Source organism: Nicotiana tomentosiformis, chromosome 1 (genome assembly GCF_000390325.3).
Source record: "Nicotiana tomentosiformis chromosome 1, ASM39032v3, whole genome shotgun sequence".
NCBI classification, from domain to species: Eukaryota; Viridiplantae; Streptophyta; class Magnoliopsida; order Solanales; family Solanaceae; genus Nicotiana; species Nicotiana tomentosiformis.
The window spans coordinates 47,698,710-47,726,090 of record NC_090812.1 but is presented as its reverse complement, the minus strand read 5'-3'; the positions used below and the strand labels follow the sequence as shown (position 1 = coordinate 47,726,090).

Below are 27,381 nucleotides of genomic sequence, written 5' to 3'. Positions count from 1 at the left end.
ATTTGTTCTATGTTGATTCAGATCTTAATATTAGTTCATCTCTTGTTTTGAATATTTAATTTTAATTATAATTTTATCCACCATAAATTTTATTTTCAAAGAGTAAAAGATTGATATGACATTTCACTTTTAGATCTTTATGTTTGTAGAATCATTAGTTATTGGCTCTTACCAACCATTTGTTTTCTCTTTTTTACACATTTATATTCTTAAATATTTTCTTAGTTGTTGTTTAATAATTGGGTATTTTTCAATATTACACAAAAAATTGATTAAAAATATTATTTGAGTAGAAAAATAGTTCAAATATAATATAAAAATATCTTAATATATTGGTATTTGTTTTCTCAATTTCAACTATTTATGCATTCCATTTAATATTACTTTGATTTTTTCTTCGTATTGGACATTATGTAGTGGTAGTGTATTACCAATACGGAGGATTCTTATGAAATTGATTTTACTAAACCTTCTTACATATTTTTAATAAAAATTTAATAGACAAGATTTTATTAATTTTAAAATTTTAAATATTAAAAATTAGCATAAAAGGTATTGTAGTCCAAAAAATAGGTTATTGCAGTTATGTCCTTTCCCTATGAGTTGTTCCATTTTATATTTTAGGGCTATTTTGATATATTAATATTGTATTATGCTTTTATAATAATATAGGTTCTCATTTTTCTAAATAGATTTGGACCATATAATACATTTGTCACGACCCAAAATCCCACTTCAGGCGTCGTGATGACACCTAATTTCTAAGACTAGGTAAGCCGATTTCAATTACATTTTGAAGCGATTTTTTTTTGAAACTAACAACGGAAATAATTACAATATACAACCTCCCAAGACTGGTAGTACTGAGTCACGAACTCTAACTGAATACATGAAATGATCACGAGGACCGAATATACAATATTGTTTGGTTACAAATTAACAGTACAATGAAATAAAAAGACTCCAAGGGACTGCGACGACTAAGCAACTCTACCTTGAATCCTTACAATCCCGCTTTAACTTGCTCAAGTCCGATGTCTCCAATACCTGGCTCTGCACAAAAATATGTAGAAGTGTAGTATGAGTACACCACGGTCGGTATCCAGTAAGTATCAAGACTAACCTCAGTGGAGTAGAGACGAGTTACATTCAAGACACTCACCAGTCTAGTAACCTGTGCAATATAATATACAAAATAATAGGAAACAAATAACAATAAGGGCAACATAAAGCAACCAATGATGTGCACAGTAAGACAATAAAATCACCATTAATATCGCTCAATAATTAATAAATACATTTATACCCAGTTAAATCAAGTTCTTCAATTAAATATCTTTCACACATAATTCTTACGAATAAAACTCTTTTTCAAATATAATTTCCTCAAATAAACATGTTTCGAATATAAAACTCTTTCAATAAATATCTTCAAATATAATCTTTCAAATACAATTCTTTTATATAATTGTTTTTGAATAAAAATCCTTCCAAATAAATATTTTGAATATAATTCTTTCAATTAAAAGTCACCATGTGACACCTCATTTCAAAATCATAAAAATACGGGTCTCGGCCCATTTTCATATTTTTTGTAAACACGGGTCTCAGCCCATTTTTCATGTTTTCACGGCACCTCGTGTCCATAATTAAATCATCATATTTTCCGGCACCTCGTGCCCTCATTTCATATCACAACTGCACGGACAACTCACGTGCGAAATATCATTATCATTTCATCACAGCACCTCGTGCCCATATTTCATATCTCAACTGCACGAATAATTCACATGCCAAATATCCTCATTATTTACTCACGGTACCTCGTGCCCACATTTTATTTTATAATCCGCCTGGCCATAGCCACAGGCTCTCATTTTCAACATAAATCAGATTGTTATCAATTTACCAACAACAAGACAAATTGCATAAGGTATAAAAATAAACACAAAAAAATCATAACATCACATGCAAATCATCAACACTACAACCCCACATCATCACATATCGTCCCTAACAATAGCCACCCTTATCGCTCCTATTGCCACCCTTATCGCTTCTATAGCCACCCTTATCGCTTCGCCCAGACAATATCAATAGCCACCCTTATCGCTCCGCCCAGACAATATTCCAACAATACAATAACAGTGAAATGTCACCCCTATACTCACATAATATCAACGGTGAAATGCCACCCTTATCTGCTCAAAATAATAATTCACACAACACAACAATTTATACGGTAAATTATCACGGCAACATAACAAAATCAATTCACGTTATAGTTTGCTCAATGGCCACAACAAATTCCAAGGATATAACAAAATCAATTAATTTCACAACAAATAGCCAAAAGCTACACACAATGTGTACAACACCCAAAAATAACCAATAGAGATAGAAACTACTCAACATAAAGCAAAGTCTTCATTAAATTTAAATTTTTAATAATTATATAAACACCTCTTCTTAAGCTCATTTAATTAATTATTTGCAGAGAAAAAATCCATAATGAAATTCAATTCCAATACTTATCAAACCAACAAATTCACGGAATTACATAAATAATCAAGTAACAATCACATTAAATTGTCATATAACAACACATTCAACAACAACAAGGATTTAGGCACGAGAAATAGATGATTAAATATATACCAATAATTACCCAATTTACCACACAATATGCTCAAGACTTTAACTCAATAAACATTTACACATCTAAGCCGAGTATGTACTCGTCACCTCACCTACACGGCTTTTCATATTTCACAAATGGCACATAAGACTCGATGCCTAAGGGGTAATTCCCCCACTCGAGGTTAAGCAAGATACTTACCTCTTTGAAGTTATGTCAATATTCCAAAATCGCCTTCTTGCTTGAATTGACCTCCGGACCGCTCAAATCTATCCAAATTAATTGTATAACTTCATTAAAATTCATCGAAAATAATTTCGGATAATAATACGTCGACTTAAAATTTTATTCCAAAAAGTCAACAAAAGTCAACGCGGGACCCGCCTCTCGGAACCCGACATAATTTTCATAAAATCCGAACACCCATTCCGATACGAGTTCAACCATACCAATTTTATCGAATTCCAAAAACAAATCGACCTCCAAATCTTAAATTTAAACCAAGAGGGTTTTTCTAAATTTTTCAACCCAATTCACTAATTTAGTGATAAAAACAACAATAGATTCATGTTATTTAACCAAAATCAAGTTAGAAATTCTTACCCCAATATTTTTCTTGAAAAAATCTCGAAAAATCGCCTCACCCGAGCTTCCTTGATCCAAAAATAGAAGAATGACACGAATTTGGACTTTATTCTGCTGCTCAGGGGGTTTGTTCTTCGCGTTCGCGATACCCCCTCGTGTTCGCGATAAACAAATTCTTCAAAAGTCATTTACAAACTCTTCTCAGATAGCCTCTAATATAATGGTCATAACGTTTTGTACAAAACTCCAAATAATGAATGGTTTGACTTTCTGAAAACTAGACTCCAAGGGCTATAACTTTCATTTGTTGCTTATCTCCCATTTCCTTCTATATTATGAGATATAAGCTTCCAAAATCAGCCTTGTGCAACCGAGATTTCCAAACTCTTTCCGAACAGCCTATAATTTATCTAACATAACATTTTGTACACAACTCTGAATGATAAATGGTTTACTTTTCTGAAAACTAGACACAAAGGGCTACAACTTTTATTTTTAGATCATCTCCAAATTCCTTATAGATTGCTAGATATGAGCCTCCAAAATCAGACAACGAATAGCAAAATTTCCTTCTTCGCGAACGCAAAGAACAAAGCCCCAACAGACAAATCCTTCTTCGCGAACGCGAGAGGCTCCTCACGAACGCGAAGAACAACCCAGAACCAGTAACCAGCAGCATCAAAACACCCAAACTTGGTCCAGAACCACCCCAAATCAAACCCGAGGTCCCCGGGACCCCGTCCAATCGTACCAACCAGTCCCAATACATAACACAAACCTGCTCGAGGCCTCAAATCACATCAAACAACATCAAAGCCACGAATCATACCCCAATCCAAGCATAATAAACTTTGAAATTTCAAATTCTATATCTTGTGTCGAAACACATCAAATCAATCTGGAATAACTTCAAATTTTGCACACAAGTCATAATTGACATAACAAAGCTATTTCAATTTTCAGAATCGGATTACGGCCCCGATATCAAAAATTTACCTCCCCGGGTCAAACTTTTTAAAAATTCATCTTTTGCCATTTCAAGCCAAATTCCTCTACAGACCTCCAAATAATTTTTCGGACACGCTCCTAAGACCATAATCACCATACGGAGCTATTGACATCATCAAAATTCCATTCCGGAGTCGTCTTCATATAGTTCCGACTACGGTAAAAATTCTAAGACTTAAGCTTCCGTTTTGGGGACCAAGTATCCCAAATCACTCAGAATCACCCGGTAACTGAATTCAACCATGCACGCAAGTCAATACACATAATAAGAAGCTGCTCATGGCCTTATGCCACCAGACAGGGCTTAAATTCTTAAAATGACAAGTCGGGTCGTTACAACATTCTCAAATTAAATTTGTAATAGGACACTATAATTCATTTTCAAATTAAACTGGTAATTAAAATTTTTAAGAAGTGTTTCCTAAAAGTAATAAGATTGCATGACTAAAGATATTTACTTATTCAATTTTATATGAATTAGACATCACGAAAGTAATTACACTGATAGGATTCCTAAAGGTAATCATGTAGGATTCCTAATGTGTAGTATTATGTCCTAAAACTAATAGGATTATAAGACTAATATCTAGAATTCCGGTTATGTCCTTTTATTATGAGTTATTACGCTTAATATTATAAGGTTATTTTTGTAAACCGATATTGTATTCATACTTTTATAACAACTAGTCTTGCACGTAAATGTTTAGTCAGTTATTTATATATAAAAGAGTAAAAATTAAATTTATTATAAATATATGAAAGAACAAGGAATTAGATTTATTAAAAGTTACATACAAGAAGGAAAAATCATTGAAAACCAATTGTCTTAGTAAAACTACAACAATCTTTTAAATTGAAAATCAATCATATTATCAACATAATAGTTGAATTCAGAATGAATGAACACCGTATTAAAAGCATGCTTTAAAAATAAATCATATTATCAATGTTTGTCTTTTCTGTAAAGTCTTTCGAAACTTATTCCTCAATTTTATTATAATTTTCCTATATTAAATAATGAAGTCATTTGAAGAGGATACTCATTAAGTAGTCATGTGATAGTGAGTCATATTGCTTTCAAAAAATTATGAGTAAGTTTTGTTACACATGCCAAATAATAGATTAAGAAGAAAATGTATTTATATTAGTTTCTTCGCAGTTCTTTCATAATATTTCTTTTTTAAATTACTCGAGTTTTAATTCATTTGCTCTTTATGTTTGCGGCCGAGATAAATATTTGAATCTAACCTTGTTTGTCCGGTTATAATCCAAGTAGAATTGGTATGACGATATTGAAATTTTATGTTGTCTAAGAAGAAGTAGGCTATATCACAAAGACGCAAAACGATAAAGACCCAACCGAATTTGACCCAAATTCAACTTAGTAGGCTTGGCGTATGTGTAGTTTAAATCGAAAAAGAATTTTAGCCTTAGGTGATTTACAATTATATCCTTAAATTATACAAATATTTAAGGTTATAAAAGTCGATTAATATCTCGGAGATATTTTAGTCGTTCAATATTTAGTATAAATTATTCGTGATTTTCTAATAAATATAGATATAGATAGGCCAAATGGCCTCCTAGCCCCTTAAACTTGCACCCAATTTTAAAGCCGATATATGAACTCTCCATTTTCCCATTTGAACACTCACACTTTTACAGAATAACTATTAGTTAACACCTTTGATCATTGACTATGCTTATGTGACGGTTTCTTATCTTACGTGGACAAAGTGCGTGCAAGTCACATTCATATGGCGCGTAAATCTATTAATTTTCATTAAAAAGATTGTAAAAAAAAATACAAACTAGAAGGAAAAGCAAAAAAAAAAAAAAAAAGAAACTTATCACTTTGAACCTGCCCCTCCCCCTTCATCGTTCTTCCCCTTCCCCCCTTATTCCCGTCCATTCACTTTTTTCTTTACTTCTTCTTCCTAATTAGTTTTATTCCCATTTTAATTTTTCTATTGCCCTCTGTAACGACCCAACTTGTCATTTTATGAATTAGCATCTCATTGAGAGACATAAAGTCCCGAGCAACTTTGTGATGTGTATTATGACTTGCATGTGTGGTCGAGTTTGATTTTCGGACGATTCAGGATCAAATTGGAAGAACAATTCATATTTAAGAAGCTTAAAAGAAAAGAGTTGACCGAAGAGATGACTTTTGAGCAAATAACTCCGAAATAGAATTTTGATGGTTTCAATAGCTCCGTATGGTGATTTTGAACTTAGGAATGTGTTCGGATATTTATTTGGAAGACCGTAGTTGATTTTCGCTTGAAATGGCAAAAGTTAGAATTGGAAGGTTTGGAAGTTTGACCGAGACTTGACTTTGGTGATATCGGGGTTAGAATGTGATTCCGAGAGTTGGATTAGCTTCGTTATGTCATTTGAAACTTGCATGCAAAATTTGACGTCATTTCGGGCTAATTTGATATGTTTCGGCACGAGTTTTAGAAGTTGGAAGATTTAAAAATTTATGAGTTCGATTTGTGGTGCGATTCATAGTTTCGATGTTGTTGGATGTGGTTTGACATCTCGAGCAGGTCCGCGTTATGTTTTAGGACTTGTTGGTATGTTTAGTTGAGGTCCCGGGTGGCTCGGGTGTATTTCGGGGTGAGTTTTGAGCGAGTCTGGCCATTTCGGCACTCTAATATTTTTTTGGAACTTTGAAAGTGCGGGGGGCACATTTTGGAGTGCTAAGGAAGAGGAAAAGTGCAGACCGCAGAGGAATTGTGCGGACCGCAGAATTCCTCTCGCGGCCGCAGAATTGAGATTTCTGCAGATTCGATGGTGCGAATTCGGAAGTTTATATCTTTTGATCTATAAGGAATTTGGAGATGATCCAAAAACGAAAGTTGTAGCCCTTTGAGTCTAGTTTCCAGAAATGGTAAATCAATCATCATTTGAACATTTGTACCAAACGTTATGGTCAATTTACTAAAGTCTAGTAGTGTAGTAGCTGCTGAAGTGCGGCCGCACAATTTGGTTTGCGGCCGCAGAGACCTTAAATATGCGGACCGCACAAAAAAATGTGCGGTCAACAATTTGGAAGTCAGATGTGGTACCATATAAACGAGATTTTCATCTCATTTTTTATTTTTGGATTTTTGGAGCTCGGTTTGTGGCGATGTTTCGTGCGATTTTCAAGAAAATTATTGGGGTAAGTGATTCTAACTCGGATTTGGTTAATATACATGAATATATCATTGTTTTCATTATTTAATTAGTATTTTGAGATGAAAATTTGGGAAAAATTGTAGAAATTTCATAAAATGAATTTTTGGGATTTGAATATCGATTCGGGAGATCCCTTTGTCTTGCATATTTACTTTGGGACTACGAGGCAGTACCTCGGGAGATCTCCATGTCTTACATATTTATTTTGGGACTTTGAGGCGGTACTTCGGGAGATCCCCCCTGTTGAGCATTTACATTTGGGTTTACGAGGTGATACCTCGGGAGTGCCCCTTTTGTTTATCTCTATTTGCTGTGTTGTTATCTTTCTGTAAATTCTCATTGTTCACTTCTCAGTCATTTTATTATATTATTATATCTCCTGCCTTGTGAATTGTCCGTGCATTTATGATATGAAATATGGGCACGAGGTGCCGCGAGTAAATGATAATAATATTGGCACGTGAGTTGTCCGTGCGGTTGTGATAGATATATGGGCACGCGGTGCAGTGAAAATATGAAAGTGGACTGAGACCCGTAATTTTTATAATTTTGAAATGAGATGTCACATGGTGACTTTTATTTGAAGAACTTTATTCGAAAGATATTTATCTGAAGGAATGATATTCAAAAGATATTTTATTTGAAAGAATTATATTCGAAATGTTGTATTTAAAAGAATTACATTTGAAAGGTTTCTATTTAAAAGAACTATATTCTAAGGGTTTTATTTAAAAGAATTATATTTGAAAATATTTGTTTGAAGGGATTATATTGGGAGATATTTGTTTGAAAGATTCGTATTCGTAATGTATTTATTTGGAGGAAGTATATTCGGGATATATTTAATTAGAAAAGATTACATTCTAAAGATTTTTATTTGGAAAACTTATTGATAAGATGTATATTTTGAAGGGCTTATTTAATTCGTGGTACTTGTCTTTATTATTCGTGCGAGCAATATCTATGGTGTTCTTGTTGCTTTGTTGTTTATATAACCAGTTGATTATTGTTGTTATCACTACTATCTGTTTTCTATTATCTTTGTATGCCGTATTGTACATGTTATTTGACTAATAAGTATCTTGATTGTACCTCGTCACTACTCCACCGATGTTAGTCTTGATACTTACTGGGTACCGACTGTGGTGTACTCATATTACATTTCTGCACATTTTTGTATAGAGCCTGGTATTGGAGATATCGAACTCGATAGAGTTAGTATGTTGATCGCAAGAATTCCAGGTAGAGTTGCTCGGTCGTTGCAGTCCCTTGGAGTCTTTCTATTTTTTATTGTACTGTCACTCTTATTCGAACAGTATTATATACTCGATCTTTAAGATCGTTGCATGTAATCAGTTAGAGTTCGTGATTCAGTACTATCAGTCTTGGGAGGCTTTTTTTTATAATTATTTCCGTTTTTAGTTTCGACACTTGTATTAAACTTATTTATCAAAAAAAAATGGTTCGAAATGTAATTGTAATTGGCTTACCTAGTCTTAGAGACTAAGTGTCATCACGACTCCCGTGGTGGAATTTTTGGGTCGTGACACCCTCCCCCTATGTTCCATTTCATTAATGAAGTCAAGCATTTTTATTTTTTCTTTACCATTTTTTTCTTATGTATGCTCCTTTTAATTTCAACAAAGAATAAAATTGTCAACAATCGAGCTCAAAATATATCACATCCAAATATGAATTTGGGCTTAACGTTCGCCAGCCAAACAAAACAAAAAGGCAAAAAGGACATCGGGTTTCATTGCATTCATGGGGTCCAAACGTACCCATTGTTTTTGGTTTTACAAAAGGCTAGCAAATGCTTTGAAGAGGAGAAGAGTAATTTTTCTTCAACTTGTAGTGATTTTTCTTTTATTTTGATATTGGGTTTCAAAATTGAACTCTGATTATCTTTTCTTTCTTCTTGATGTATTTTCGGCTCTGATTTTTTCGACATCGGGAAGTCTCACTTTTAATGAACCAGATCATAACTTTCAGCATGGAAAATGGTGGTTGGGCAGAAAAAGTTCTTCTGGCAGAACTATGGTGAAGAAGAAAAGAAAAGAAAAAGAAGAAAAAGTAAAAATTTAATAAATTGATTTTGAAAAAAGTTGGGATCAACGAATTACAAATGTCAAATAATTAATGATCTTAGAGTCTAACGTGGTGTTCATGTCAGGTAATTGAGATACACGCTCTGAGGGAGGGGTTTATCATAAGTATTGTTATCGAGTTGAGGTGCCAAAACCAGAAAACTGAGAGTTTTTATAGCGGCTTCAAAATCTGATCCAAGTTTAGGTGGCCCAGAGGCTATTCTGCCTAATTAATACTACTTTAATCTAGTATCAAAAGATCGATTTTCTTTCATTGTTCTTTTGTAGTCAATCTAATATGTCTAAGCTTTTTCTTCCATTATTAATTTATTATCTGTAAAACATTTTTTTTTCCTGTGCGTGGAATTAATTGGGGGTCCCCAGCTTGTTTCTCACTTGGCTTGGACAGGCAATGTTTGAAAGTGGAGCGCTCAAACAGTCAACCTGATCAAATCCAGGACAGAGCAATTTTAAAGAGCTTTGTGTTTGACAAAATAAGATACAAACAAAGAGAGATTTGAGATTTCTGATCTTCTTTGTCTTTATATTGCCTAATTATAAGAAGCTGTCCTTTCAGCATAGGACAAGTTGAGACTTTTTGTGTTCCCATTGGAAGCTTCACCTCCTTCTATTCTGCAGCCTCATGAGGAGGAACTCAGGCTTTGGTTTGGGGGGGGGGGGTTGCCCCTTAGGGTGGGGAGTAATAGTTGGACAATAGTATTATCTTGATTGGTTGGAAAACATACCTAGTTTGACCAGATTCTGTTTAATACTGAAGGTCAAAGGGGGGAAAACTGCAGGAGCTGTTTTTAATTCCCATCATGTGCAACTCAATGCTGTGATGTGCATTAAGGTTATTCATAATTGTTTGAGTTTAGATTAGGTCCTACTGGAGCGCACAGCTAATTAAGCAGTATGGTAGAATCTATTAATTTACTTATTATATTTGGCAAAAAGACAGTAATCAAATTCTCATACCTATCTCGTTAATGTGATCAGAAATAGAAGAAAATGGATGAAATTTAAATAAATAAAAAAAGACGTATTACTACATAACAGTATAAATAGGAAAGGAACCTTGTAATAATATGTACTTTATTTATATTCTGTCTTTTTCGTTAGGAATGCTGAAAAAGTTCTATGTAGAGAATGGGGCAGATAAATTGAGATTCGACGGGAACAATCATTCAAAAAGACTGAGCTTAAATTAACTTTAGGTAAAGCACTCATTTGAACAGCGCACTAATTTTTACATGATGGGTCAGTTTCTATGACATTCGAGCAAAATGACTCGTATTACTAGAATATTAGTATTTAGTAACGAGGGTAAGTGTCACCACCCGAAATCTCATCCATCGTGACGGTGCTTATTTCAATACTAGACAAGCCGACAACATCAATAACCCACAATTTCTTTTAAATACGGAAAACATAATAATTAAGTTTAAGAGAAAATCCCACAAATACTGGATATAAATACACTCCCAGAACCCGGTGTCACTGAGTACATTAGCATCTATACATTACAAGTCTGGAAAGCACGGTCTATAATAGTCTGAGACCAAATACAGTAAACAAGGAGATAGGGAAGGAGAGACAAGGTCTGCGAAACACGGCAGCTACCTCTAAATCTCCGAAAAATCAATTGTGCGAAAAAATCAACATCCACTGTGTCCGAGATCACCTGGATCTGCACACGAAGTGCAGGGTGTAGTATGAATACAACCAACTCAGTAAGTAACAATAATAAATAAGAACTGAAAGTAGTGACGAAACTTCACGGTTAAGTCCAAATACAGTAATTTTCAACACAAAAAAGGTGGGCATGCTCTCAAGTTCAACATTTGAAATTCCACAGTAATTTCATATCAACTTTGACTGAAACAGAAGATAATGTCTTTCAGAAATTTCCAAAACAATGATATATGACAGCTGAAATACAGCAATAATGAAATCAATGCATCCTCTTAGAGTAACAGTCACTCAAACCTCCAATTCACTCCAACCTCACATTCACTCTTTCCTCACAGTCACTCATTCCTCTCAATCACTCAGCACTCGGCACTCGCACTCAGTAAGTACCTGCGCTCACTAGGGTGTGTGTACAGACTCCGGAGGGGCTCCTTCAGCCCAAACGCTATATCAAGCCAATCATGGCATAATTAATGAAACATGCTACGGCGTGCAGCTCGACCCCATAAATATCCTCATAGTTAGGGCCTCGGCCTCACTCAGTCATCAACCTCTCCAGTCTCTCGGGCTCTCAGAAATCATGATAAGCAGCCCAACAGCAATGATATGATGCATCAATAATAAACAATAGAGACTGAGATGAAATGTGCAAATAAAACTGTGACTGAGTGCAAAACAGTAATTTAACAGATAATTCCATAAATACACGACCTTTGTGGGTCCCAACAGTGTAAACACACGGTTTAAACATGATTTATAGTTCGATTTCTCTAAAACATAAAAAATATACGGATATCAACAGATTATTCAACTACACGATTCCATGAAATTGACCAAGTAACAATACCTATGGTGCACGCCCACACGCACGTCACCTAGCGTGTGTGTCACCTCAAAACCAATTAAATAACACATAATCTGGGGTTTCATACCCTCAGGACCAAATTTAGAACTGTTACTTACCTCAAACCGTGTAATTTTTCATTCTGCAATGCGTTTGCCTCGCGAATCGGCCTCCAAACGCCTCGAATCTAGCCATAAATAATATGATTCAGTCAATAAAAATTATAGGAATTAATTCCATATGAAAATACAAAATTTTCATCAAAATCCGAAATTTCAAACAAAAATCGTCTGTGGGGACCACGTCTCGGAACCCGACAAAACTTACAAAATCCTAAAGCATATTCAACCATGAGTCCAACCATACAAATTTTATCAAATTTCGACATCAACTCGACCCTTAAATTTTCAAATTAAACCAAGAGGATTTTCTAAATTTTCAAACTTAATCCACCGATTAAATATTAAAAAATAACCATAAATTTGGGTAATTTGACCAATACTGAGTTAAGAAATACTTACCACATTATTTTTCTTGAAAATCTCCTCTTCCCGAGCTCCAATCCGTCAAAAATAGAAAATAGGAAGAACTTAAACTTTCTGTCCATACTTTTCTTTTTCGCGAACGCGACAGGTCCCTCGCATTCGCGAAGCACAAAATTATGCTGTCCAACATTGCCCTTTGCGAACGCGAGTCATAGCTCGCGAACGCGATGCTTTACCAGGAGAACCTTCGCGAACGCGAATGCAAAAATCCTCACCAGCTATTTTCCCTTTCGCGAACGCAATGCCCAATCGCGAACGCGATGAACAAACTCGTCTGCCCCCAGCTCCTCTTCGCGAACACGATACCCCACTCGTGAACGCGAAGAGAAAATCTTACCTGCCTCAAGTTCCCCTTCATGAACGCGAGAACCCACTCGCGAACGCGAAGAAGGAAACCAGACATAGGCATCAGAAAATTCCAGCAACTGTTTAAGTCCAATTTTTTGAGGCCCCCGGGACCTCAACCAAATACACCAACAAGTCCTACAACATCATACGAACTTAGTCGAAACCTCAAATCACATCAAACAACGCTAAAATCACCAATCATACCCCAATTCAAGCTTAACAAAAACTAACGAATTCCAACTTCTACATTCGATGTCGAAACCTATCAATTCAATTCTGATTGACCTCAAATTTTGCACACAAGTCATAAATGATATAACAGAGCTATGAAAATTTTCAGAACTGGATTCTGACTCCGACGTCAAAAAGTCAACTCCCCGGTCAAACTTCCAAACTTAAATTTCTATTTTAGCCATTTCAAGCCTAATTTAACTACGAACTTTCAAATAATTTTTCGGACACTCTCCTCAGTCCAAAATCACCATACGGAGCTATTGGAATCATCAAAACTCTATTCCGGGGTCATTTACACATAAGTCAACATCCGATCAATATTTTAACTTAAGCTTTAAACCTTAGAACTAAGTGTTACAATCCATTCCAAAACCTCACCAAACCCGAACCAATCACTCCGACTAGTCACATAACAATTGTAAAGCATAAATTGAGCAATAAATGGGGGAATGGCGTTGTAATACTCAAAATGACCAGTCAGGTCGTTACATTCTCCCCCTCTTAAACAAATGTTCTTGCTCGATGGGGTTTAAAATTATACCTAGAGCCTCAAATAAGTGTGGATATTTGCTATGCATCTCCCGCTCAGTCTCCCAAGTAGCCTCTCTGACTGGCTGGCCTCTCTAATGTACCTTCACTGACGCTATATTCTTTGACCTCAGCTTTCGAACCTGCCGGTCTAGAAAGGCCACCGGCTCCACATCATACGCTAAATTACCGTCCAGCTGCACGGTACTGAAATCCAAAATATGAGACGGGTCCCCGACATACTTCTGGAGCATGGATACATGGAACACTAGATGAATACCTGATAGACTAGGTGGCAAAGCAAGTTCATAAGCCACCTCTCCAATCTTCTTAAGTATCTCAAAAGGCCTAATATACCAAGGGCTCAACTTGCCCTTCTTCCCGAACCTTAACACACCCTTCATGGGTGAAATCTTGAGCAGAACCTTCTCTCCAACCATGTAAGCAACATCACGGACCTTCCTCTCGGCTTAACTCTTCTATCTAGACTGCGCCGTGTGAAGCCGCTCCTGAATCAATTTAACCTTCTCCAAAGCATCCTGAACCAAGTTAGTACCCAATAGCCTAGTCTCACCCGGTTCAAACCAACCTACCGGAGACCGGCACCGTATCCCATACAAAGCCTCATACGGAACCATCCAGATGCTCGACTGGTAGCTGTTATTGTAAGCAAACTCCGCGAGTGGAAGAAACTGATCCCAAGGACCCCCAAAATCAATCACATAAGTGCGCAGCATATCTTCCAATATCTGAATAGTGCACTCGGACTGTTTGTCCGTCTGAGGGTGAAATGTTGTACTCAACTGAACCTGTGTGCCTAAGTCTCGTTGCACTTCTCTCCAAAACTGTGATGTAAACTGCGTGCCCCGATCTAAAATTATGGACACTGGCACACCGTGTAGGCGAACAATCTCGCGAATATAAATCTCAACCAACTGCTCCGAAGAATAATTAGTACCAACTGGAATAAAATGCGCGGATTTGGTCAACCGATCTATAATCATCCAAACAACATCAAGCTTTCACAAGGTCCATGGGAGCCCAACTACGAAATCCATGGTAATACGCTCGCATTTCCATTACGGAATTTCAAGTCTCTGAAGAAATCCTCCCGGTCTTTGATGCTCGTACTTTACCTATTGACAATTTAAACACCGAGCTACAAACCCAAATGTATCTTTATTCATTCGCCTCCACCAATAGTGTTGCCTCAAATCTTGATATATCTTTGCGGCACCTGGATGAATGGAGTACCTCGAACTGTGAGCTTCCTGGAGAATCAACTCACGCAAACCATCTACATTAGGCACACACAGCATGCCCTGCATCCGTAATACATCGTCATTTCCAATAGTGACTTCCTTGGCATCACTGTGCTGAACCGTGTCCTTAAAGACAAGCATATGAGGGTCATCACACTTACGTTCTCTGATATGATCATAAAGAGAAGACTGAGAAATCACACAAGCCAAAACTCGACTCGGCTCAGAAATATCCAATCTGATAAATTGGTTGGCCAAGGCCCGAACTTCCAAGGCTAAAGGCCTCTCTGCTACCGGTAAGTATGTTAAGCTGCCCAAACTCTCCGCCTTATGACTCAAGGCATCGACCACCACATTAGCCTTTCCGGGGTGATAGAGAATAGTGATGTCATAATCCTTAAGCAACTCCAACCACCTCCACTGCCGCAAATTAATATCCTTCTATTTAAATAGATATTGTAGACTCCGGTGATCGGTATAAACCTCACAATAGACACCGTACAAATAATGCTGCCAAATCTTAAAGGCATGAACAATAGCTTCTAATTCAAGGTCGTGGACCGGATAATTTTTTATCATGTACCTTTAACTATCTGGACGCATAGGCAATCACCCTACCGTCTTGCATCGACACTGCACCGAGAACAATACGAGACGTGTCACAATACACAGTATAAGACCTTGAACCTGTAGGCAATACCAATACTGGGGGTGTAGGCAAAGACATCTTGAGCTTATGAAAGATCTCTTCATACTCATCCAACCACCTGAACGGAGTACCTTTCTGGGTCAATTTAGACATAGGCGATGCAATAGACGAGAAACCCTCCATAAAGCGTCGATAATAACCGGTCAAACCGAGAAAACTCCGAATCTCCGTAGCTGAAGATGGCCTGAGCCAACTCTGAACTGCCTCTATCTTCTTTGGATCCACCTTAATATCTTCACTGGACACTATGTGTCCCAAGAATGCCACAGAACTAAGCCAGAACTCACACTTAGAGAATTTGGCATACAGTCTCTCCTCTCTCATCCTCTGTAATACAATACCCAAGTGATGTGCGTATTCCTTCTGGCTACGTGAGTACACCAGGATATCATTAATAAATACCACGATAAATGAATCAAGATACATCTGAAATACGTTATTCATCAAGTGCATAAATGTTGTTGGGGCATTGGTCAGCCCAAAAGACATCACAAGAAATTCATAGTGTCCATAACGGGTCTTGAATGCCATCTTTAGAATATTTGAATCCCGAATTTTCAACCGGTGATACCCCGATCTCAAATCAATTTTGGAGAATACCCTCGCTCCCTGAAGTTGGTAAAATAAATCATCAATACGCGACAAATAATATTTGTTCTTGATTGTAACTTTGTTCAGTTGTATGTAATCAATGCACATCCGCATAGTCCTATCTTTCTTTTTCACCATCAAAATCGGTGCACCCCAAGGTGACACACTAGGCCTAATAAACCCTTTATCAAGGAGTCCTGAAGTTGCTCTTTCAATTCTTTCAATTCAGCTGGTGCCATACGATACGGAGGAATAGAAATGGGTTGAGTGCCCGACACCAAGTCAATACCGAAATCAATATCCATGTCGGGTGGCATACCCAGCAAGTCTGCAGGAAATACATCTGGAAAGTCTCGCACGACCGGTACTGAATCAATAGTAGGAGTATCTGCATCAACATCTCTCATAAAGGCCAAATATGATAAACACCCCTTCCCAACCATACATTGGGCCTCCAAATAGGAAATTACCCTGCTGGGAACATAATCTAGTGAACCTCTCCATTCGACCTTCGGCAACCCTGGCGTTGCTAATGTCACAGTTTTTGCGTGACAGTCCAGAATAGCATAACATGGAGACAACCAATCCATACCCAGGATTACATCGAAATCAACCATACTGAGCAGTGAAATATCAACTCTAGTCTCAAGCCCCCCAATAGTTACCACACAAGACTGATACACACAGTCCATAGTAATAGTATCGCCCACCGGCGTAGATACACGAACAGGTAAAACTAAGAACTCACAGGGCATATCCAGATAATGAGCAAAATACGATGATACATACGAATAAGTGGAGCCAGGGTCAAATAATATAGAAGCCTCCATGTGGCACACTAAAATAGTACCTGTTATCACTGCATCTGAAGCAACAACATCTGGCCTGGCAAGAAAAGCATAGAATCAGGCATGACCGACACCTGATCGGCCTCCCCCTCTTGGGTGACCCCTAGATGACTGAGCCTCACCCCGAGCTGGCTGGGCGGGTAGCGAAGTAACTGGTGCTGGAGTCATAGTCTGACTCCTCTACTACACTGGACCTCCCAGGCGACGAGGACACTGCCTCCACATATGCCCAAAATCCCCGCACTCAAAGCAGCTCCCCGGTACTGGTGGTGGTGCGGACTGAATCGGGCCCCGAGAACCAGAATAAATGCTAGAAGCACCCGGTGCAAATGAACCTTGAACTGAAGGGGCATGGGACGAACTCTGGGCTGGAAGGGCACCGAAAGATGGTTGACCCTGATGAGAACTGTATGAACCATGGCTGGATGATGCACCACGGTGAACTGGACGACTCGTCTGAGCATGCTTGTAAGGACGACCCTTGCCGCGATAAAACTGACCCCCTGAAGGAACACCGCTGAAATCACATGGTCCACGAGGCCTCTTGGCCTCCCTCTCATCACGCTCCTAACTACGGACTACCTCTATATGCCAAGCAATGTCAACTACCTCATCAAAAGTAGCACCAGATACACTCTTCCTAGTCATAAGTAACCGCAGCTGATATGTGAGGCCATCAATGAACCTCCTAATCCTCTTCCTATCAGTGGGAACCAACCAAACTGCGCGACGAGCCAACTCAGAAAATATCATCTCGTACTGGGTCACAGACATGCCATCCTGCTGAAGCTGCTCAAACTGTCTGCGCAGCTCCTCCCTACGAGACTGCGGCACGAACTTCTCCAAAATAAGAATAGAGAACTCCTGCCATATATGTGGTACTACACTGACCGTCATGTACATCTCATAAGCCTTCCACGATCTGAAAGCAACCCCAGAAACTGAAAAGTTGTGAACGAGACCCCACTGGTCTCTAGAATACCCGTTGTCCGAAGCATCCACCAGCACTTATCCAGAAAATCCTGTGCATCCTCTGTCTCAGCAACGCTAAATGATGGAGATCGAAGTCTCATAAATCTCTCAAGTCTCCTTTGCTCATTATCTACCATAATGGGGACTACTGAGGCCTGAGCAGTTGCAACTGGCTAGGCTGGTAGTGCCCCCAGTATCTGAAGTCCCTGCACTACCTGATCTGGAGTACGGGCAACAGGGGTATGAGTACCTCCCCCGGCCTGAGAAGTGACAATTGAGGCCTGAGCCTAAACCACTTGAGCAAGGCTAGTACAAACTGTCAATATTTGGTCCAGAGCCTCCTGAAGGCCTGGAATTATAATGGGCACAGCTAGTGCCTGAGCTGGTCCTATTGGCTCAGCTATATCTGGACTTCCAAAATCAGCTCCTAAGTCCAAAATCATAATGGGCACAGCTAGTACGGATATGCTCCTAAGTCCAAAATCACCATACAGAGCTATTGGAATTATCAAAACTCTATTCTGGGATCGTTTACACATAAGTCGGCACCCGATCACTATTTTAACTTAAGTTTTAAATCTTGGAACTAAGTGTTCCAATCCATTTCAAAACCTCACCGGACCCAAACCAATTACCCCGACGAGTCACATAATAACTGTAAAGCATAAATTGAGCAGTAAATAAAAAAATAAGTTTGTAATACTCAAAACGACCGGCCGAATCTTTACCGTAAGGCTCTCATTACAAAGTTCTAACTATTGCTCGCAAATAAAGTGTATGTTATATGAGCAGAATCAATGATTCGAAACTGAGAATAAAGATGGTATCGGCCAGTAATTTTGGCGCAGACTTCTTGATATGAAATTTTCTTCTTTAAAAATGTTATAACATTTACATGATTCCATCACCTTGCCACTATTCCCTCCCCTCCTATCCCTTGTTGAAAAAGAAGAAGAAATTATATAACCGGATTGTATAGGGTGAAATATAATATGACACGTGGTCATCTAAAGGAAAGACATGTGGAACCCTAGACAGGGATGGGCGAAGACCGAACGCAGTCATTCCGCTTGTCACCGGAAGAGATAACGTTCATAAAGGTGTTTTAAATGCTCTGCGCCCGGTAGCATTTAATAAGGAATATTATGCAGCATTAAGAGCAACAATCCGTTACAGAGAATTTGGCATTTATATTCACCGTTACATCTTCATCAATGACCCTTATAATTGACATTAAAGGAGGGCACTATCCTAGGACCTCCTTCCATAGACGCAACTATAAATAGTGAGCCCAGTTATCATTGTAAATGATAAATTTTCTGGCAAAACTTACACCACATTCTATACAAAGCTTAATATAATCTTACTTTTCCGCTTTTTGATCTCATCATTGTTGTGTCCGGAAACCTTGTTCCCCGAACTATCATTTGTGTTGTTTCATTTACATTTTAAGGTTAAGTATTATATATTTCTTCAATTATTGCATTATTTCAGGATCAAATTAGTTCACTTGTCTAGAAACTACGTATAAATTCAATTGCACCGTTTTACGGGTAAACATGGATATTGGTAATTTTCAAACTAAGAAACAAACTATGATTCAATTTGGATTTTTTTTTCCTTCCTATACAATATTTGAAACTTATTTATTAAAATTGTGCAAGTTTTGCATATTACCCGCCCTAAACAAGTGTTTCTTACAATTTATATACAATCTATTATTAGTGCCTTAGTTTAAGGGATTCTTTGCTTGGAAAAGGGCGTAATTGAAGGGAACGAAGTTCGAATTGTCCTTCCATCTAAATAAGACTCCTCTCAGTTGTGTGTTACCTATTTTGAGTCATAATTAGCGCAACTCTTCTCTCTATTTGTCATAATTATCTATTTTAAGAAAAGAATAATATATGGTACAACAACATACAAATTAAAAATAAATTTTATACAAATCTAATACAAAATTTGATATATCTACAACAACATACATACTAAAAATAATTTTCATACAATTAATTATACAATATACAACTTATTTACAACTTATCTATAATTTTCATACATCATTCTTACCCAATTAAATACAACTACAACATCATACAACTTAAATATAATTTTTATATAAATTTTATACAATATGTCTTTTGTATGTATTTTGTATATAATTTGAATATATTTTGTATGTGGTGTGTTCTTCTGCTTCTTCTTCGAATTTTAATCTGAAAATCTAGCTAAATTAAATCTAATCTTCACCAAATACTCTCAAAATCGAGATATAAACTCCATAGAATATTCCCAATCATTTGCAATAACACCCAATCCGATCAAATAATATTTTTTGAAAATCTGAATTCAAATTCAAAGTTTCGAAACTTTTTAATGGTTGCCAATGGTGGAGAGTCAAACAACTTTAAAATTTATTGATTGACAATTTCAATTCGAAGAATACAACCAAATAATTAATATACATCTACTGTTAGCCCATCATCGAAACACCAACAAGAAAAGGGGGAGCTCGAAAAAACTCCAAACTCCAACCATGGCAAAATTCAAATCAATAAAAAATTAATCCTTTTCTTCGCCATTGTTAGAGAATTATGAGCTTTTAAAGAAAAAACCTTGTAGAATTGGTGTACAAAGAGGGTTAATTTCAAAGAGAGAAAAAGAAAAATCCTTTAGAAAGATTGAGGTTTGTCCGGGTTAGTAAGGAATTGTGAGGATTTTTAGGGATTTACTAAATCAAAAGGCTACAATCAAGGGATACTCATTTAAAACTAATTTGTATATAATTGGTAAATTGTATATGACCATGTAATTAAATTAAAACTTGACGAGGGAGGGTAAATATATTTCATATGTAGTATAGGTAAGTAAAAATCCCTTTTTAATAGGGGTCTTTACACAAATAGCCGGGCATATTTATTTTTTACTTTTTCTAGCTATATATATAGATTATACATAATTATACACATATAATACATAAATTTTATATATATATATATATATATATATATATATATATATTATACCTCCACCAGCTATTTTTAGTTTAAGTGGTTGGATGAGCGCCTATTTGGGTTAATTCTTCTTTTTAAATATGTGATTCCCTTTTCAGAAACTTCTTAACAAATCATTTCTTTTGAGGTTTAATTTTTATTGACATTGTAAGAAAATTCATATACACTTAATCAAGCTACTTAAAAGCAAACTCAAGTAAGTCTGTACATTAAATATGAATTGGCAAGTTAAGAAAATTTTACTATATATATATATATATATATATATATATATATATATATATATATATATATATATATAGTTATTTGCACCGTCGGTTTACCAAAAAAGTCTACCATAGGTAACTCTTTTGATAAATTTTGGATGCCGTTGATGGTATGAAGGTAAATTCTTTCTATACAACTCATTTAATCAAATTTGAGAAGGAAGGTAGATAATTTATTAGATCCGATCTAATTGTACAATAAATATGTCGTATCTAATCAAATCCCAATGAACACATAGAGCCAAGATTATAATATATGTTTGACACTCTGACCATTGAATCAATAGTTTATTATTCTTGGTGACGTGCTGGAATAATTAAAATTTCTTCGTTATTAGTTACTACATTTTTCAATTTCGAGAATTGAAAACGAATGTTGATACGATTTACTTGTAAAAATAGCACGTGCTAGTCAATTTTCGGACTAATAATTGAAAAATAGTCAGCGCTTGCAAAATCATTGAAAAATAGCTATTGTTTTGCTGAAACACGGAAAATTCGAGCATAATATGTTGGATTATGACGCTCATGCATATAAACTTCCAGCATATTATGTTTGAATTTCAGCACACGAAAAGTCCAAGCATAATATGCAAGATTATAAAACTGAGCGTATAAACTTCTAACATATTATGATGGAACTCCAACACATTATTAAATTTCAGCATATTATGTTGTAAGCTCATATATAAAAAATTCGAACTCTAGCATATTATACCGCAATATTTTCGAATTTTTAAGAGTATTTCTGAATATAAAATTGAATTATGGTCGAGATAATACATTTTAAATACCAAACAAATTTTTTTTTTTTTGAAAAAAAGAAAAGTTAATAGTAGAATCAACATGCATACATGGCCAAAAATAAATTAGACTTCCAACCCACCCATGGTCAAGCCAAAGACTAAACCAAGTAAGCAAGAAAGCAAAGGCGAAAGTCATCATCAACCCCCATGTTGTCCATTAAATGACCTTCTCTGTTTTCCAAACTACACTATTAAATGCCCGTAGCTGCACCAGCAGTTAATCTACCCACCCACCTTCTCTCCCCCTAAACCCCCCCCTTCCCTTTCTCATGGACCTTCTCAACCCCATTTTTCTCTCTTCCCAATGTCCTCCTCCGTCTTCCGCCGCCAACCACCACCCCCACCACCTCTAACCATCACACCCACACCAACCACCAACTCTAACTCCCTCTCTCAGAACCTCAGCACCATCGGCCTCGGTTATGCAATTGCCATAGCTCTTGGTTTCCTCGTTCTCCTCTCGACTGTCCTCCTTGCTTCTTACATCTGCTGCCGTTCCGCCGCCGCTCGTCGTCGCCGCCGTCAAGCCCAACACAATTCTCAAAACCTCAATAACAGTGAAAATGGAATTTACCTCCCCCGTATCATATTCGTAGCGGAAGATGATGAAGAAAACGACGACGTTTCATCGCAAAACGCGACGTTGGGTCTTGATCAAGTCGTAATCAACTCGTACCCTAAGTTGGTTTACTCCAAAAGAAACGGTAACGGTAACGGCAATGATTGTCCGATATGCTTGTGTGAGTACAAGGATGGAGAAATGCTGAGGATGATGCCGGACTGTAAGCATTATTTTCACGTGATGTGTATTGACGCGTGGCTGAAATTGAATGCTTCATGTCCAGTTTGTCGGAACTCGCCGTTGCCGACGCCGTTATCTACGCCGTTGTCGGAGGTGGTCCCACTTTCTCAGTATTCCGATGGCCGGAGAAGAGTATGATATATAGTTGGAATGTGGGACTTTTGATAATTTGGAAATGTAAAAAGTTTTGTTTACGTTTAGAACCTTTGGAATTAAAAAGTTTCATTTTTGCCCTTTTACTATTAGGGTTGAATCACTTTGAGTTTGTTTTTTAGGTGTTGGAAAGTTTGGAGTTGTGATTTTTGTGATGATTTTTTCTTGATTACACAGAATGGATGATTGAGTACCAAACGTCTTCTCCCTGTTACTGTTTTCACTCTCAAGTTATTAACTTGAAATCTTTGTGGAAGAAATGTTGGCACATTAAACTTTCAGCGTCACTATTTTGACCTCAATTTTATGTGGGAAAAGGTGGATTGATCTCTATCTAGTTCTAAGTATTTTGCTCAAATTCTCATTTCAATCTACTTCAAGAATAAGTTGGTTTGGTAAGCCAGCTCTTTAAAAAAGAAGAATTTTCACAAGACATACTGTAAAAGTCGCTGACGTTAAATCCAAACATACACATTAAAAGCACAAAGAGGAAAACCAAAACCAAGTTTTTTCTAATCCTAATATTACCTGAATATTAATCATCCCTTCATGTTTTCAGCAATAGTGTTAAGTGACAAAAGTACACTTAATAAAGAAAAAGGTGTATTCCAGTCATGAAGATGCTAAGAGGTGGGACTTGAACTTTTGGTTCTTCCGTTTTTTTTTTTTGGCTGGTCTTTGTGGATGCATATTTTCTATGCACATAGAACGATATGAAGATACGCTCTGCCTTTTATTTTTCCAATACCTCTAAAGCTACTAAAAGAAAACCTCCTACTTCTTCTTCTCTCATTTCTTTAAAGACTTTCAAGATTTACTTTTGGGATTGGTGTCATTTTGTCTTGTACTATGGAGTAATATTCTTTACTTCCAAGTCCCTCTTCTATTTTCCAATACATAAAGATGGCTTTGTTGACTTTCATACTTCATTTTGTCTGCTTATTTACTAGTACTATAATCCATTACATTGAGATGCTTCCAGCTCCCTTCACTTCACTTTTCACTATTAGCTTGTGTTGGTCATGCTAGTTTAAGAAATCTAATTTCCCGTTTGGCAGTTTTTTTTTTCAAATTTTATTTTCAAATATCTCTTTTGTTTATAGATTTTAACCATTTTTTGTCAAATTTTGAAAACAAAATTTTTAAATCTCAAAAACAGTTCTAGAGTAGTTTTTGAAATTTTCTACTCATAAAACTTCAAATCCTTTTTAAGTAAAATTTATGTCGAAAAGCAACTTCAACTTTTAAAAATTATTTTTTATCTCACTTCAAAAACTCATTTTTTTTCTTCTAATTTCAACCAAATCTATGTCTAAACGCTCGCTAAGATGGCATTCTCTGCCTCTTATATTTGTTACAAACTTCATTTCTACTCTCTACTTAATTGGTGTTGTACTGTTGTTGAAGAAAAGTGCCACTTTCCCTAACATGACATTAAGAACAAACAAGCTACCATGAGCAGTAGCAAATGAAGCCTTTAAGCTGCAGGAGTGACCTTTGACTTGAAATATACATATAGTTGGAATTCTTTTGGAAAAAAATATACATAAATATGTATTCATGACTATGAGGTTAGGCATTTTTATAATGTAGCTTGACAATTTTAAAGTTTTTGCTGAGAATACGCGACTGATAAGGAAAAACTACTCTTCCCAAGAACCTGAAAAGTACATCATAAGTTAATGCAACATGTGGACTCCGATCTCAATATCATCAATCTTCTTACGAAATATCTAAATCAAAATCCATGATTATTAATCAGGAAATTAGTCATACAAGTATTCTTGATATTGCTCCAATCATTTGTCTCTTGACTATAATTTCTTCAATATATTCCCAAGTCTTCAACAGAGGAATTTATCGCTCTCATTCTAAGACAGATGCCTAAATCAAATATCATAAAGAAGTTGGGAGCATGGAGAGGGACACACAGGTTAATCTTCATATTTTGTATTCTCGCTCTTCTTATATGTATGGCTAGTTTTTCCAAAATTTATTCTCTCAGATCTTTTCTAGCTACAAATTCCTTCTGCAACTGTAACAATCGCATAAACTCTTGTATAATCGATCACCACGTTGATTTAACTCTGGATACTGTAATCCAGAAAATCCAACATGAAATTGACATTTTGCGAGAACTACCAAATCATGAAACATCATTCTCTGGAAAACAAGCAGTTTTTCTTGCAGATATTTTAAATCTAGTCGAGTCAGTTCAGAAATCACTACTGCAAAATAGTGAATCCGGAGCAGTACTACATTCCTTATCAAAACAATCAGAACAGTCCAATGGACCTGCTGAATATTTCTTGACAGAAGAAATCAGAAAATATGTAAGAATTAAACCAAACAGGTTGAAAAAACAAAACTTTATGGGAGCTAACGGTACATTCACTAGCATTGGTCATGCTTGTTTTTCAATGAAGACAGAGCTTGAAGAGTACATGGATTATGATATCGGCGAAATGTGTAACGACGATTGGAGATTAGCACAGAAGCTTATGGTTCATGGATGTGATCCATTACCAAGAAGAAGATGTTTTGCTAGAGCTCCTCAATTGTACAATAAACCATACCCTATAAATAAATCCCTTTGGAAACTACCTGATGACAAAAATGTTAGATGGAGTCAATACAAATGCAGAAATTTCACTTGTTTGGCTAGAAATTCGACGGCCAAAGGTTTCTCCAAATGCATAGATTGTTTCAATCTTACACATCATGAATCTCCAAGATGGATTGTTCTTTCATATCAAGACTCGAATTCGAAAATGACAGCTGATATATTGATAAGAGAAGTGCTTAGTTTGAAGCCAGGAGAGATCAGAATTGGACTGGATTTCAGTGTTGGCACAGGCACATTTGCTGCTAGAATGAGGGAACATAATGTCACTATAGTTTCTGCAACAATAAATCTTGGTGCACCATTTAACGAGATGATTGCTCTTAGGGGGCTAATTCCTCTTTACTTAACCATAAATCAGAGGCTACCATTTTTCGATAACACATTAGATTTGATTCATACGACGAGGTTTCTTGATGGATGGATTGATTTCGTGTTGCTGGATTTTGTGTTGTATGATTTTGATAGAGTTTTGAGGCCTGGTGGGCTTTTATGGATTGATAGTTTTTTCTGTTTGAAGGAAGAATTGAATGATTATTTAGAAGCATTCAAGATTCTGAGGTATAAGCAACATAAGTGGCTTGTTGTTCCTAAGGTGGATAAAAATGATCGGGAAGTGTTCTTTTCTGCAATCCTAGAAAAACCACCTAGACCTTTCAGATGACTTTGTTGTATCATTCATGAATTATAGTTATTTAAAATACAATATTGTTAGTAGCAATTGTTTTTTTCGATTTTATATATTTGGGTCCAACACTAGATAGGATACATAGGTGTTTACTGTAAAAGATGATGAAGTAAAGTCAGTAATAATACTACCAATAATTGTGGCGATTTAACCCGATATGTCTTTTCTACCTGCTGATTTTTTAGATGCAATTGGCAATAATTTACTTGATTGATGTATTCATTTTACAAGTTAATGTAGTTTAAATTATCTTAATTTCCTGGAGAATTTAGTTCGAATATACAAGGAAAACAGTAACATTGAATTAGTTAACATTTCGAAATTAAAAGCAAACGAAGTTAAGAACAGGTGATTGACAGAAATGGCCATATCAGGGCTGGTCTTTAAATATTAATATTATTTCTGTTTTTGAATTTAGTTTAGAAACTTTCGGCCCGACACATACTTATGGATTTTTCTGCCGCATTGGTAAATCTATCATAAATTGACTCTACCTATATTGTTAATTGTTCACAAATTTAGTTGGCATGACTTTGTGATTGTTCAATTATTCATAAAATTCTACCAGATTGGCATGACTTTGTGTTATCTGCAAGACCTATTTATTAAATTATTCATCAAAATCTACCCAATTGGCATAATTTGCATGTGTTGTTCAATAAAGTATTCTATAAAATTGCAATTCTAATTTTGATCAAACTACCCCAAATATGCTCCAAGTGATCTCAAATTTCAAACAAAACCTCCAAAAACCAACATAAACGATTCACAATTACTAATTTAGTCAAATAGCACCAAATCAAGAAGACCCATTTGTTTTCTTAAATACATTTTAAGGATCAACAATGGAGTTTTGAGATTTTCAAAGCAAATCACTAAATTAGTATTTGAACTAAAAATTTAAGCACAAATTATTAACATGCAAATGATTTTAACAATACTCAATTATTAACTT

General features: G+C 36.2%; 2 protein-coding genes across 2 annotated transcripts; both read left to right on the top strand.

Annotated features, from left to right (window-relative positions):
• The first annotated feature begins 22,266 nt into the window (after positions 1 to 22,266).
• Positions 22,267 to 23,313, top strand: LOC104093533 (RING-H2 finger protein ATL67-like). The gene has a single exon (XM_009599288.4). It carries the CDS (start codon positions 22,465 to 22,467, stop codon positions 23,098 to 23,100), a length of 636 nt encoding a protein of 211 aa, XP_009597583.1. The 5' UTR covers positions 22,267 to 22,464; the 3' UTR covers positions 23,101 to 23,313.
• Positions 23,314 to 24,676: 1,363 nt separating this feature from the next.
• On the top strand, positions 24,677 to 26,573 carry LOC104093534 (probable methyltransferase At1g29790). Its single transcript, XM_009599289.4, has one exon. The coding sequence runs from the start codon at positions 24,996 to 24,998 to the stop codon at positions 26,400 to 26,402; it is 1,407 nt and encodes a 468-aa protein (XP_009597584.1). The 5' UTR covers positions 24,677 to 24,995; the 3' UTR covers positions 26,403 to 26,573.
• The last annotated feature ends 808 nt before the right edge of the window (positions 26,574 to 27,381 follow it).

Excerpts from the sequence above, each read along its gene's own strand:
- LOC104093533 (XM_009599288.4), top strand. The coding sequence starts at position 22,465 with ATGTCCTCCTCCGTCTTCCGCCGCCAACCACCACCCCCACCACCTCTA.
- LOC104093534 (XM_009599289.4), top strand. The coding sequence starts at position 24,996 with ATGCCTAAATCAAATATCATAAAGAAGTTGGGAGCATGGAGAGGGACA.